We start from the raw sequence: 16,151 nt of genomic DNA, 5'->3' as shown, positions 1-16,151 counted from the left end.
GCGACGATGTTCCATAAATCTAATCTTCAATTTGCGTGTGGTCCTACCTATATATCTTAGGTTACATCCACACTGCAGCAGATAAATGACCCAGCTGGTGTCACAATTAATGAAGCTTTTTATGTCAAATGTATTCCCATCACTATCTATAGTCACAGTTTTTGTTCGATTCATTACGTGTTTACATGTTGTACATCGAGATTTGCCACACTTGAAAAATCCGTTCGGCTTCGTGGACAGCCAATCCCCCTCTAACGTTTTCTCTACTGATTTTTGTTTGTTTTTCAGCATACTGGGTGCTAACATTGTTTTAAGTGATTTATTTTTTTTTAAAATAACTCTTGGTTGAGCGGGAAGTTCATTTTTTAACAAAGGGTCTTGTTTAAGAATACTATAGTTATGGTTAAATACCCGTTTAATTTCTCCTGATTTGTTATTAAACTTAGAAATAAATGCCAAATCGCTCGAAAACGTGATGGACTTCTTTTCCCTCCCATTGATTAAAGAGTCTCTATCAACCCTTGTGACTTCATCAAGGGCTTTAGATAACAATTTCTTAGGGTAGCCTCGGGATTGGAATGATTCGATCATAGATTGTGCTTGATCTAAAAACAATTCTTCCTTAGAGCAGTTGCGCTTGATACGCAACAACTGTCCCTTAGGAATGTTCTCCTTCCAGGGAACATGATGTGCACTATTAAAGTGCAAATAGGCATTACTGCTTGTTTCTTTTATGTAATTAGTTGTTTGAATCTTATTATCGACGATCTCTAATGTGAGATCCAAATAATTGATTTTCAATTTATCGAAAGTGTGGGTAAAAGATAAATTAAAAGTGTTTGAATTGAGTGAAGTGACAAATTGAGAAGCTGAGTGAAAATCCCCATCCCAAATGAAGAATAAATCATCAATATAACGGCCATAGAAGACCAGGTGCGCACCGAGGTCCCCCCCCCAAATGAGCTGGTCCTCGACCTGGCCCATGTAGAGGTTGGCATAACTCGGCACGAACCTGGTCCCCATGGCCGTTCCCATCACCTGTAAATAATAATCACCCAAGAACAAAAAATAATTATGTTTGAGGATGAAAGTGATGGAATCAATTATAAAATTCTGGTATGCCTCTGTTAGGTCCCCATCTGCTGTTAATTGTTGGCGAATTGCCTCTGTTCCCATTGTATGTGGGATGTTCGTATATAAGCTCTGGACATCCAGAGTAAGAAATGCAAATGTGGGTTTCCAAACAATTGGTTGGATAAGTTTCAGAAAATGAGTAGTATCTCTGATGTGGGACCTCAACAGAGGCACACGTGGTTGTAAGTGACTGTCAACAAAAAAAGATAGGTTGGATGTGAGGGAATCTATACCTGAAATAATAGGACGACCTGGGGGTGCTGTGAGGGATTTGTGAATTTTTGGCAGGTGATAATAAACCGGTGTGATCGGGTGATGAGAAAATAAAAACAGAAATTCATCCTTAGAGATTTGTTAAAGCTGCCAAACGCCAGCGAAACGCGTAAGGATACCAGCCCTGACCCAGACATTCCGGAATCACCTCCAGGACACCATTGCAGTTACCACCATCTTGGACATTCCTAATCCATGGACGTGGAAAATTAATAGAGGGAAAACCACCAAAATCATCGGCGTTAGATCTGAGATAGCCTCTGGATCTTCGCTAGGTGGGATACCCGGCCAATCCACTATATCCTGGTAAATATATCACAAGATTGGACTCATCTGCATATTTAAGTGAAAATCCTGTTGATATTGTGACCGGTCACAGGGACATTGTCAAAACCAAGAGGTGTGCACATTTACATCTAATTGTCAAGGGTCAGAGACTGGCTATAGAGGCTCCATTATCCTATGGTGTATTCATGAGAATTCCTCATTTTTTATATGTATTATTAAAACGTATATAATTCTTTTTAAGGAAACACCTGTTTTTTAGTTTCTTCATTTAGCGCTGTTTTATGTTTTACATGTTGTTTTTGCAGTTCATGAGAGACTGACTATCTCTCCCCCTAACAGCAGCTTAGAGAACCAGCACAATCATAGCGCCAGAACGTGTATCAAACCATTGATACCAATCTAACCTTTCTTTTGCATAGCTCTGTGGGATAGCCTGAGCAAATCAGCTTGGGATGACTGCTGCTCTGCCTGTAGTGAGCAGCTGGTACTGTAACTAGCAAAGTGCCTGCCGTCTGATTCCTGTTCTGTCCTTTCGCAGAGTCGGTAAAGGTGTCTTTTCTGCCATGAAGCTGGGGAAGACTCGCCCGCCGAAGGATGATGGAAGGAGGCAAGGTAATGAGACCCTGCTGCTCGCAGACCCACCCCTCAGCCCCTTATTAATATTTCACCCTGAACTAGAACGTAACTGCGCACCATCTCACCACCTTCTCCGGTTCTCTGGAATCCTCACATTTCACTAACCCACCCAGAGCCGGTCTTAGGCATAGGCAAACTAGGCAAATGCCTAGGGCATTAGGTATGCTTATGGGCACCAGCAGCTTCTGCTGATTAAAATGATATGCGGCATGCCTATATTCTGTGTGTGAATGCGGCTGTATCTGCATACGAAATTCTGCGTTGCAGTGTATTCCTGCAAATCACTGTAATGTAGCATTTTGTATGCAGATACAGCCGCAGTCGCACACAGAATATAGGCATGCTGCATATCATTTTAATCAGCAGAAGCTGCTTGTGCATCAGAGCCACATAGTAATTTTCATAAACAAAAGGCGCTCGACGTTAGCAGAGCTGCCAGCTGACTCATGACAGGCATCTCCTGCAAAACTAGCGGCGGTGCTAGGGGGCACCAGCCAAAAATTTTGCCTAGGGCATCATATTGGTAAGGGCCGGCTCTGAACCCACCCTTAGCTGTAGCAGTAGCACCGCTTACACTCAGAAAATCTCCCGTCCGCCGGGATTACATATCCATCTCCTTACAGTTCATTTCTGATCATTGTTATTCATTTTGATGTTGTCTTATTGATGCCTTAAAGGCACCTTCACCTCCAAACAGCTATAATGAATTCATCATGCTCTACTGCAGCTATTACTAATTAATGGCATTGCTTTGTTGCCACCAGTGTTTTCTCCAAAACCTTTATATCATCTGGCTGAGTTCGTCATACTCTATGTTTCACTGGAGGGAACACGAAACCGTTCTACGGATACAATTGTGCCCAGAGCAGACCTAAACTAAAGACAGCAAACTTAAGGCAACTCTGTCTGGATCATGTAAAGGTTTTGCTGAAAACCTCAAGAGGAAGCCAGAAAAGTGACACAATGTGTTTAGTGCCAATCACAGGAGTATCAGCCGGGGCGGATTGGCCACAGGGCTCACTGGGAAGATTCCTGGTAGGCCGTCGTGTCTGTGGGGCCTGTCCTGTGAGTTGTCATGTGACCCCACCCCCCACATGATAGGCAGCCCACCACACTCAGTGCTCTGCATTATCCCCATTCATTCTGTCATTCCATTGCTGCAGTACAATAACTCTGCCATCCAGTGATGCTGCCATGGCTACACGCTATGTTATACCTCTTGTGCTGCCCATGTCGTGCCACTTCTACAACATTCCTAATCCGCCCCTCGTCTCAGACACAGCGGCAGCACAAGATGCAAGGAATGCCGCAAGTGCGTACAATCAGGCACTAATAGGAGGGATCCCGTCCCCCTCAACAGACTCCACCTCCTCGTCAGACCACACCCCCAGTAGGGCTGCTTCCATAAATTTCCCAGGCTGGTTTTCCATCCTATTCCGCCCCTGGGAGTATGCATACTAACTCATACATGTAAAAGACAAATCCACATAATTATAGTTTAGGGTACAGATGAAAAAGAGGGTTTTTTTTTTCCATCAAACTTTATTTTCATTTTGTTATTCACAGTATCACGAAAGAGTAAATTGTATAATATATCGCTTAGTGTGTACCCAGCTTAAGAGTAGGTCTGCTTTCCCGGGCAAGTTCTGTTGTAGCAAATCTGAGAACCCTTTCAAACTGACTTTATGGCCCTTATTCAGGTTTGTTATCAAACCAAAAAAAATTAGCAAATGGGCAAAACCATGGGGGTCATTCCGAGTTGTTCGCTCGTTGCCGATTTTCGCTACGCTGCGAATAGGTGGAAAATGCGCATGGTACGCAGAGCGCATGCGCTTAGTGATTTTACTAAGAACTTAGTAGATTTACTCACGAGCGAACAAAGTTTTTTTCCACGCTGAAGTGATCGTAGTGTGATTGACAGGAAGTGGTTGTTCCTGGGCGGCAACTCAGCGTTTTCACGGTGTTTGCGGAAAAACGCAGGCGTGCCAGGGAAAAACGCGGGAGTGGCTGGAGAAACGGGGGAGTGGCTGGCCGAACGCAGGGCGTGTTTGTGACGTCAAACCAGGAACGAAACTGACTGAACTGATCGCTAATCGTGAGTAGGTCCGGAGCTACTCAGAAACTGCTAAGAAATATGTATTCGCAATTCTGCTATCCTTTCGTTCGCTATTCTGCTATGCTAAGATACACTCCCAGAGGGCGGCGGCCTAGCGTGTGCACTGCTGCTAAAAGCAGCTAGCGAGCGAACAACTCGGAATCACCCCCCATGTGCAGTGCAGGTGGGGCAGATGTAACATGTGCAGAGAGAGTTAGATTTGGGTGGGGTGTGTTCAAACTGAAATCTAAAATGCAGTGTAAAAATAAAGCAGCCAGTATTTACCCTGCACAGAAACAAAATACCCCACCCAAATCTAACTCTTTCTGCACATGTTATATCTGCCCCACCTGCTGTGCAACATGGTTTTGCTCAATTGCTAGCTTTTTTAGTTTGCTAACAAACCCGAACAACCCCCTATGTACAGTATGCCTTCTGAAATGTCCAGCTCACAAGTAGATAGGTTAGAAATAGCCTTTTTACCAGAGGAATGCAGTAGAATAGCTTTTCTCATCACTTTAGGAGAAAGGGAACAGTCTCAGATCACTGTAGTGAATCTCTGTGATACGGAGGTCACATCCATCGCCTACGTATCCATATTAATTACACGTCAGCCACGCAGCAGGCAATCCTACATCTGTAACGAGACATCACATTGGCCCGCAGCTTTCTGCCAAGTCCTGGAAACTTTTACACATATATTAGGTAGATTGCCCAGCTAGAACGTCATTTCATTTCACACTAAGCTACTTGGAGATGCCATTGTGTGATGTCTGCCGCTCGTTATCCGGAAATGAAACCACATTATTTTCCTGCAAGGTCTGGAAGCGGAGAGTATATTTTTCCACAATCAATTTAGGATCAATTCTTGTAAGATTGGAGAAATGGCCGGGGGGTAATTCATGAGCGCACGTTGTGCAGACTGCAGGTATAAAGTCACCGCTATACAAACGTGGAAACTGCGATGCAAAAACATATTCGTCTATCTTTATGGGGTGATCTGGGCGTGAGGGTCTCTCCGTCTGATGGAAGGAAGAACCCAGCGGTCCATAATTCTGAACTCTATAGAACATAGGGCCTAATTCACACCTGATCACTGTTGTGTGAATTCAAACAGCGGCTGATTATCGAATGACTGCGCATGCGTACAGATGGTAATGCACAGGCGCGGCGCCAAATAGCAAAATAATCAGCCTGTTTGTATCTCACTGTAGGAGTAAGTCCTGGGGTACGCACACTCTGCACACACTGGAAAAATAATTCCATGGTGAGTGTGATGCAGATGTCCGCTGTCTGGTGAAGTTTTCGCACGGCATACGCATGCATTCGCACACTTGCACGGGGCGGGTTTTCGCTCTCTATGGGCGGCGGCTATCTGATTGCAAACCTCTGCAAAAACGCACAGCAGCGACCAGGTCTGAATCAGGCCCGTAGAACAGATGCAGAATTGGTCCTGTACCTGTTTGCTGAGTGTATCTTGCATGTTTCCGCACTCTGCATGCTCCGTAAGGTAGCGAACGCAGGTTGGGGCAATGCAGAACCTTGCGCATCGTATTCTCACCCCTGCTAGTGATGAGGAGGTGTATGTATGCTGCAATGGGGCGTTCTCATAGGCAAATCTCAGTGAGGGCGTGTCGGTGGGACTGTGCGCTACCCACAGAGTGGAAGCCTATCTTTTGCACCTAAGTGTAGGTCTGGAAAAAGTGCGCCATGATGACGATGACTTAGTGCATGGATTTGGTGCGCGAGCACCGCATGGTGTGTACAACACTGCAAGCTGCCATATACACACATTTATTTCCCTGCACAAAATGCAGAAACACGTACAGTACAGGCAACTCTGCGACGGCGTGGTGAGTATTGCGCAGCGATATACATATTAAGCAAAGGGATTAGTGCTGTGTGCTGCATTTTATTATGTAGATAGCTGTAAATAGATTAGTTTGCCCCGCCCCCCCCCCCACCACCACCCCAACGGAATGCCACCACATCTACAGTTGGAGCCACGCTCATCTAGCCTTCTCTGCTGCGCCTAGGTGCACCAAGGTTTATTAGCATAAACCTTTCATCTATTGTTCTCACCTGCAATACAATACAGAGAGAACAATGCAGCAGGGGATTAAGTCATTACAGCAGGGGATAAAGTCCGACTGCCCTGTTTCAGGTAATCCTATTAAAGCCCAAGATAAAGATGGCTCCATCTGTAGATCAATTTCTACCTCATAACAGGTGCCATCTTGAGCGCAAAGCTCACACTCCGGTCACATTTAGTGTGTAGGACTGATGGCTCTTACTTTGCTCCATGCTTATAATTTGTCCCATAAACAGTCCCCATACAGACATCTAGCTACCACAATGACACAGGCAGTGAGAGCAGTAATACATGACTGGTGTGTGTTTACCATGCATGCTAGTGACGTACTGATTTGGGCAGTAGCTTAGGCTGGGCGCAGTATTGCGTCTTGCAGGAGAGGGTAAGAAGATCTGGGGGCGATCAGGTATTGGCTATTCTGTATGGCTCTGTGCTTAGTCTATGATCTTCTGGGTTTTATTCCCCCAAATAATATATAAAATGAGTTCCTGGACAACTTACTAACAGTGGGGGTCATTCCAAGTTGATCGCTCGCTGCCGTTTTTTTGCTGCGATCAGGTCTCTACTGCGCATGCGTATGCACCGCAATGCGCATGTGCGTCGTACGGGTACAAAGTGGATCGTCGCTGAGCGAAGGATTTAACGAAGAATCCATTCGCACAGCCGATCGCAAGGAGATTGACAGGAAGAGGGCGTTTGTGGGTGGCAACTGACCATTTTCTGGGAGTGGTTGGAAAAACGCAGGCGTGTCCAAGCGTTTGCAGGGCGGGTGTCTGACGTCAATACCGGCACCAAAAAGACAAGTGATCGCAAGGGCTGAGTAAGTTCAGAGCTACTCAGAAACTGCACAAAATGTTTTTGTAGAGCTCGGCTGCACAAGTGTTCGCACACTTGCAAAGCGAAAATACTCTCCCCTGTGGGCGGCGACTAAGCGTTTGCACAGCTGCTAAAATTAGCTAGCGAGCAATCAACTCGGAATAAGGGCCAATATTTGCTTGGACAACAGAACGTTTGTGTGTAAGCCAAGCGAGAGCAACACGATCAGTCTTCCCTCAGTATAAGATTGGAATATCAGAGGGATAACATCAATTTTGAAAGCCAATATTAGTTGGTAGCTTTCTGTTGTTTGGGCAGATTACTTTTCATATTACTATTAAATCGATGGATTACAAGTTCTCTTTCTGTCTTTCTACTTCTTAAACCATACATAAACTACAAATGGGAAAGTAAGATCCCACTAAGGGTAGCCAAAGCCCCTCCACATATTTAGGGTAATGGCTTAATGGGATCTGAGTCAGACCAAAAAAAAAAAGCCTTACAAAGCAGTCATCTGAGATATTGGGACATTGCTGGCCCCACCCCTGTTTTCAAATCCACCAATCCGCAGAGAGCATTTCAAACAGTAAGTAAGCAAAACTGTCAGTCAGAGGCAGGGCCGATGCTAGGGTGTTCGGCGCCCCCCTGCAAACTATAAATTTGCGCCCTCCCTTATACATGTTATGCTACACAGTAGTGCCTCATACACAATTCCCACAGTAGTAGTTTCCGTTACACATAATACCCACAGTAGTAGTGCCACACATAATGCCCACTGTAGTAGTGTCCCTTACAGTTAACACTGACAGTAGTGCCACACATAATGCCCACAATAGTAGTGCCACATATAATACCCACAGTAGTAGTGCCCCTTACACATAATGCCCACCGTAGTGCCACACATAATGCCCACAGTAGTAGTGCCACACATAATGCCCACATTAGTGCCACACATAATGCCCATAGTAGTGCCACACATAATGCCCACAGTAGTGCCACACATAATGCCCACAGTAGTAGTGCCACACATAATGCCCACAGTAGTAGTGCCCCTGACAATTAATGCCCACAGTAGTACTGCAACACATAACACCCACAGTAGTAGCACCACGCATAATGCCCACAGTAGTAGCACCACGCATAATGCCCACAGTAGTAGTGCCCTTGACAATTAATGCCCACAGTAGTACTGCAACACATAACACCCACAGTAGTAGCACCACGCATAATGCCCACAGTAGTACTGCAACACATAACACCCACAGTAGTAGCACCACGCATAATGCCCACAGTAGTAGCACCACGCATAATGCCCACAGTAGTAGTGCCCTTGACAATTAATGCCCACAGTAGTACTGCAACACATAACACCCACAGTAGTAGCACCACGCATAATGCCCACAGTAGTAGCACCACGCATAATGCCCACAGTAGTAGCACCACGCATAATGCCCACAGAAGTGGTGCTCCTTACTCATACAGATGTAGACACGCTCATTGGTGCCACAATGCGCAGCTGTGGCGTGGCTAATGTGCCCATGACTGTGTGCGCGTGCATACATAAGCGCACACATTAAAGTCTATGGAGCGAACGCCTGGCCAGTTGCAGTGTGGTGCATTCTCGTCATGCCGCGATGCCTGCGAACGCATCTCGGCAATGATGAGCGTGGCTACATCTGTATGTCCACACGAGGGGAGAAGGGGGGTAGGTGAATAAGCCAGGGGGGTCAGCAGGAAAGCAGCTACCTCCAATGGAGCAGTCCACAGGATGGCAGAGAGGTACAGCCAGGACCAGCAGCAAGGGTAACTCTCAGCAGGACAGGACCACCAAAGAAGACATGAGGAGCAAGGGACTGTAGAAGCCACTGCGCCCGCTCCCTCCCTCGGATAGGCAGCAGGGTTCAGTGCCAAGCCACGCCGCCCACAGCCGCAGGGGAGATCCTTAGTGCGGGGGAAGCACACAGCGAGCCATGCCGGAGGGACCACCAGACGCTGAAAGACGCGCTTCCCGCTGCTGGCGCTGCTGCCTGTCATACAGTGACAGGTGCAGCGGCAGCCGGCAGCAACAGCAGGGTAGCAGTGCGGGGAGAGCGCCTTCTCTGTCCGGCGCCTCCCTGCATTGCATACCCTTGCTGAGTGGGATGCGCCCTCACTGGTCAGAGGGGTCTATTTACTAAGCCTTGGATGGAGATAAAGTACCAGCCAATCAGCTCCTAACTGTCATTTCTCAAACCCAGCCTGTGACATGGCAGGTAGACACTGATTGGCTGGTACTTTATCTCCATGCAAGGCTTAGTAAATAGACCCCAGTCTGTATCTGTTGGTCGGAGAAGCACCTTCCTCCTAGCAATGTATCCTGCTGCTGAGGAGTGTGGTCTTGTGATTGAAATCTTGTCAAACCTACGTAATAAAGCCTTACCAGAAGCCGGTGTGCCTGGCTCAGCTCCCCACGCTAAATATTGCCCTGGTGTCATAGGGATGTTATAGGTAGAAATGGGAACATTACAGCTATACATCGTCCCCGAGAGTTCTGTGCACGGGTCTCGTCATCTCAGAAGAAAGAATAGTCTCTCAGCTGCAGTGTCGGACTGGGGCATGTAGGGCCCACCGGGGGAATACAGTGGTAGAGGCCCATGTTTAGGGGTGTGGCCAGTTTCTAGAGGGGGTGTGCCCAGCCGCCACATTGGTTTGCCTAACCATTTTGCATGGGTTAGTCCCCTAGATAAATATATACAGTAAATACTGTAGTGCATGCATGATAATGTACTAGATTAGTAACAGTACAGTCTGGAACCTGATCCCTAGAGGAGGAAATGGGCCTCCAGGCAGTAGGGCCCACCGGTGGTTTCCCCTGTACCCCTGTGGGCCAGTCCAACCCTGCTCAACGGCAATCTTTAACATCTCCCGCCAGTTTGTTTCATCCAGGTGACCCACACATCTGTCTGTCCCCCATAGCCTTCCGGAGCACAAAGACTCACGGCTCCATTGCACTAAATCTTCCCCTTTAGCAACATAACATTCAGGCCAATTGCAGAGTCTAATGTCAAATCTCTATAGAGCAGCTGGAGACGAATCATTATCTATTTTATTAGTGCTGCTGAAATGTTCAAAGTGATATAGAGCATTGAATCCATGAGCTGCTGACATTGCCCTGTGCCTTTATAGATGAACCTGCCATCCTGGAGACTGAAGACCTGGACAGGAAAGCGATACGGCTGGGTGGAGGATTGGACCCGGACACCATATCTCTGGCCTCCGTCACGGCCGTCACCACCAATGTTTCCAATAAGAGGTAATGCCTCTCCTATGTCCTCCCACGTTTCCCCCTCCTAGCATCACAGGTGTCATTTGGTGTACCCGTTGAGCGTGCACTCATGGATAGGCTGTCACTATATACACAATGATTATCTATCACAGTCAAACACTTATACTTTCTTTTCCACCATATGGTGCTAGATGCAACTTAGATAATACCCTCCAACTTTCTGTGGCAACCTAGCACATGGACTGCAGCCTTCCAGACACCGCAGCCTCTGTTTCCTATTTCATGCAGTTCTCGTGTTATTTTAGCCATAGAGTGAGTCTTTTGTTTGTTTTAGTGGAATTTACCCAGGGGCAGTGCAGATTCTTAAATGGTGAACGGTGGTCAGGCTGATTCCTAGCAGATACCAGAGTGGGAGGAAGAACTGTCCCAGGAAGTGCACATCAGCAATAACGCAGCCACAGTGTAAAAATCTGAGCCACCCGTCTGATGTACTCAATCACATCACCCCTGATTGATGGACAAGTGTCACATATACCCCAGGCAGCAGAGGGGAGGAGGCGGGAGTGTAAAAGTGGGAAGGGGGACAGAGGGTGATTCATTCTGTGTACTGGACTGCAGGTGAGCGGTTGATCTCTCCCAGTTCTGCAGGAAATCCCGGGAGAGCCCGTCGGGGGGAGGACATGACCAGCCACAGGAGTGGGTAAAGCTGCTGTTCCCTGGGAGTGAGACCCAGAGAATAACAAGGCAGCTGGAGAGGTATTGGTTTCAAAGTAGGACGGCACCACTAGACTCTGTGTAGACTACAGAAAGTTTAATGAGGTGACCACTACGGATGCTTACCAAATGCCCCACAAAGATGGGTTATAAGACAAACAAGCGGTAGCTCAGTTCGAGTCCACCCTAGACTTGAGCAAAGGGTACTGGCAAATATTCCTTACCAAAGAGACACAAATGTGAGCAGCCTTTATCACCCATATTGGGCCCATTTAAATGTTGTAGCCGGGCCCTTTGGGATGAGGAATGCTCTGGCTGCTTTCCAGAGAATGGTAAATATAACCTGTTAGAAGGATGTCAAGACTTTGCCCAAGTAGATGACATTGCCATTTTCAGTGAGACCTTGGGAAGAACACCTCATTTATGTAGCAGAGGTACCAAGATGGATCAGACAGGCCGAACTGACAATACATGCTGACGAATGTCAAACAAGGATGGCGGAGGTACAATACTTGGGACATTGGCATGGGAGAGGAGTTATACGCCCCAACCAAAATAGGGGTCATATCTCAATGGCCCAGACCCTCACACCAGAAGCAAGTAAGAGTGTTCCTGAGGATCATTGGATATTACTGGTAGTTAAACCCTCATGATAGTACTATTGCCAACCCTTGACTAACCTCACCAAAGCAGATAGTATGGATTCCTGACTGTGAAAAATCATTTATAGCGTTGACCCAAGTCCCAGTACTAGCCACTCAATATTTTACTCTTACATTCTTGGTACAGACTGATGCATCAGGGTGCAGGTTGGGGGCTGCTAAGCCAAGGGGAGGAGGATGACATAGAGCACCCCATTTTATATATATATATATATATATATATATATATCTCAGAAGCTTGTGGTTCGAGAAATAGCTTACACCACTATAGAAAAGGAATCCTTAGCGATAGTGTGGGCTCTAAAGAAACTACAACTTCATATGGGAAGCAGTTTACTGTGGTAACTGACCATAACCCCCTCCATTGGTTGCAACAATCGTGAGGGGAAAATGCGGGAATACTGAGGTGGAGCTTGTCATTACTAGGATTAAATTTCACCATTTCCCATAAGAAGGGTAGAGATCATACCAACATGGACGGACTCTCACATCAAGAAGAGGAGGACGCTAAACCCCGTAGACCACAATACAGAATCGAAAGTCATGAACATTACTAGTGGACAACACCTGCCTCCTCGATTTAAGAATGGGGGAGTATGTGACAACCCAGCATGTGGACTGCAACCTACCGGACACTCCCATCCTCCGTTTCCTAGTTCTCATGGTATTTTCTCTATAGAGCGATTCCTTTGTTTGGTTTAGTGGAATTTAGCCAGGAGCAGTGCAGATTCTTAAATGGTGCCCGGCGGTCAGGCCAAATCCCAGTAGACACCAGGGAGGGAGAAGAACTCTCCCAGGAAGTACACGTCAGCAATCCCCAGCCACAGTGTAAATGGGGGCGGAGGAGGGAGTGTATATAGCGGAGGGTTGAACTGAGGGCGAGTCATTCTGTTTACTGGACTGGAGGGGAGAGCTTTTTCGCTCCCAGTCTGATTAAGTTCTGGGTTAATCCATTTGGGGACGATGTGAGCAGCCAAAGGAGTGGGTAAAGCTGCTGTACCCGGAGTGAGTCCCAGTGAATTCCAGAAGGAGCCAGAAAGCAAGAGGATCTAAAGGCTCTGTATAAAGTGCCATCGTGACAGTACCCCCCGGCGAGACCGGACAGATCTGCAGTAACTGCCCCTGTATGTCACTTACCTGTCAGGTTGGTAAATTCTCAACTTTTTGTTAATATAGATGTGGACTATGAGGTGTAGTAGTGATATTTAATGGTTTTTACTGCAATAAAGGTAGTGTTATCACATACTTTATTCCTCACATGTGGGATCGCTGAGCTCAAGCGATCCGGGAAAACCTAGGAGCCATGAGCCTAGCACCCGGTATCCTCCCACCCTCTAAGAATGGGCAGCCAGGTCAGCACAGCGGGAAGGGGGGCCTGGTGCGGTATTGGTGGGTATTGGTAGCTCCTGCTATGCAATGCAGAGATTACTAGCATTGCAAAGCAGTGTGTGTGGCTACAATGATGCGGTTCACCACAAATCTTGTCAATGGCTGCCCAGGCTGCCCACTTTACTTGGGACGTGGCTGGTTCAGGTGGAAGTAGTGCAGCTCCAAGAGACTTGAATGCTTCTCAAGGGCGGCCAGGAGCACTGTGCAAGATTCGGGAGCCTCCCAGCTGGTCCGTGAGACTAGGCAAGTGTGACTTAGACGCTCCGCCACAGGAAGTGATTTTTGGATTCTTTCCTGAATTTTGCATTTCACTTGCAAAGTCGCCACATACAGTACATATTTTCTTATAGTGTTCTAGGTGCTGGGGATTAGAATTGTTGCAGAGAAATTGGTATAAAGTCGCGGATTAAGCATAACAAAGCATGACACAAGGCATGGCGCCGGGCACTCGTATCAGAGAACTCTGTGTTTTGCCTATTTACACAGATTAGTTACTACATGAGATGCAACGTCAGTATCCTGGGTACCGAGTCGTTGTACATTTGTTGCCATAGTGATGTGAATAAAATGCATATTTTGTGAAAAAAGGCTAACTCGCAGTCAGTGGTGCGCCATAGGTGGCTGTGTGACATGATTTGAGGATAGGTGTATGTGGACACATCTGAATATTCCAAAATATGGGCCTACTGTAATTCAGACCTGTTAGCAACAGCAAAATTTTTCTCTAATGGGCAAAACCATGGGCCTAATTCAGACCTGATCGTACATTTACGATCAGTTTCCCTGACATGCGGGGGAACGGCCAGCACAGGGCTAGTCTGCCCCGCGTGTCAGGCCCTACCCCGCCGCACAAGTACAAAAGCATCACACGGCGGCGATGCTTTGTACTTGAAGAGTAGCTCCCTACCAGCGCAGGGAGCTACTCGTCGCTGTCCGGGTTGAGTGTGACGTCACGCAGCCGCTGCGGCCTGCCCCCCCGCACGGTCCGGGCACGCCTGCGTTGCCCGGACTGCTCCCCTAAAACGGCGGCCGAATGCCGCCGGCCTGCCCCCTCCCGCTCAGCAACCGCCTCTGCCTGTCAATCAGGCAGAGGTGAACACAGGGCTGAGACGGCCGTCGGCTCGCTGGCATGAGCCGGCACACTGCGACGCCGGCGCATGCGCAGTTCAGACCTTATCGGCTGTGATCAGGTCTGTATTAGGCCCCATGTGCACTGCAGGTGGGGCAGGTGTAACATGTGCAGAGAGAGTTAGATTTGGGTGGGGTGTGTTCAAAGTGAAATCTAAATTGCAGTGTAAAAATAAAGCAGCCAGTATTTACCCTGCACAGAAACAATATACCCCACCCAAATATAACTCTCTCTGCACATGTTATATCTGCCCCACCTGCAGTGCACATGGTTTTGCCCATTAGAGAAAGGTTTTGTTTTTGCAATCTGAATTAAGCCGTAAATACAATAAGTCAATAAGTACTGTAAACATGCTCTCTGTATGTGCACTTGCTATACAGCAATAGGCTCTAATCGCGGCCTTACCAGCATGAAGCTAGTGGAACTTATGAACATACGTTTAGTACATTACACTGTGAGATCTTTTGTCTGTTCTAATGCGTTACCAAAAAGCGCTGTCTATAGTGTAATACAACCATCTAAAATGATTTATAGGAAATTAACGTCACCCACTTTAATTGTCACAACACACAGTGTGAATCCTGGTGTGGTAAAAGCACTGTAGTCTTGATGTTGTCACCAGCTTCATCCCCCCCATCCCCCCCCCCCCACCTTCAATTATTACATTACTCTGACAAAAAGCAAAACCGCCAATTAGCAGTAATACCTCACGGCCCCCACACCTGCTCAGTCCGGGGGTCTCACCGCCTTCTACTTACATATACTGTAACACATGCAGAAACTCTCCGTGCGCAATGAGCTGGGGATATAACGAGTCCTCCGGGACGTTGTATGTAATATCCTCTCCTTCATGTAGTCTTCCATTACTCATCAACTCTGTTTCTTCCTATTAAGGTCCAAACCTGACATCAAAATGGAGCCTAGTGCTGGGAGGCCGATGGACTACCAAGTGAGTCAGATGCTTTCTGCCATCTACAGATTGTGATATTTTGACAGTATTAAAGTAATAATGTGTGCAGTTTTACCCGAGACCTCGGTTACTCCTGCACACACCTCAGGATTCAGCGTGTGTCAACATTACATAGTAACTAAGGTTGAAAAAAGACAATTGTCCATCGAGTGCAACCTATTTGTGGTCTCCTATGCAGTCTTATTATAGGACTAGTTATTTTTATGTTAGGACTAGTTATATTAACTATAATGCGTGCCTACGCACCATAACCCTGAATATCTTTATCCAATAGGAATTTATCTAACCCATTCTTAAAGGTGTTGACTGAGTCCACCGTTACTATTCTCTCAGGCAGGGAATTCCAAACACATATTGTCCTTACTGTGAAAAAACCTTTTCGCCTCAATGTGCGGAAACTCCTCTCCTCTAACCTAAGCGAGTGACCACGAGTCCTCTGTGCTGATCTTATAGAAAACAGGTCCCTCCTGAGCTCTGTGTATTGACCCCTTATTTATTTGTAGAGGTTGATCATGTCCCCTCTTAGTCTCCTCTTTTCCAATGTAAACATGCCTAGCCTTGCAAGCCTTTCCTCGTATTCCAGCGTCTCCATGCCCTTGATTAGTTTGGTCGCCCGCCTCTGAACCTTTTTGAAGCTCCAGGATATCCTTTTTTATATATGGTGCACCTCCATATGTACCAGACACGT

The 16,151-nt window shown here is 46.9% G+C and overlaps 1 protein-coding gene across 24 annotated transcripts in view; it reads left to right on the top strand.

Moving 5' to 3' along the window:
• Positions 1 to 16,151, top strand: part of OTOF (otoferlin) — a 516,469-nt gene that overhangs the window by 301,412 nt on the left and 198,906 nt on the right. For all 24 annotated transcript variants that reach the window (XM_063914989.1, XM_063914999.1, XM_063914996.1 and 21 more), the window contains 3 exons: positions 2,234 to 2,307; positions 10,500 to 10,626; positions 15,388 to 15,442. In XM_063914989.1, the coding sequence (XP_063771059.1) occupies positions 2,234 to 2,307; positions 10,500 to 10,626; positions 15,388 to 15,442 (256 nt within the window). The remainder of the gene's footprint in view (positions 1 to 2,233; positions 2,308 to 10,499; positions 10,627 to 15,387; positions 15,443 to 16,151) is intronic.

Source organism: Pseudophryne corroboree, chromosome 4 (assembly GCF_028390025.1).
Source record: "Pseudophryne corroboree isolate aPseCor3 chromosome 4, aPseCor3.hap2, whole genome shotgun sequence".
In the NCBI taxonomy this organism is placed as follows: Eukaryota; Metazoa; Chordata; class Amphibia; order Anura; family Myobatrachidae; genus Pseudophryne; species Pseudophryne corroboree.
The sequence above is the reverse complement of the archived record's forward strand: the minus strand, read 5'-3'. Positions and strand labels throughout refer to the sequence as shown.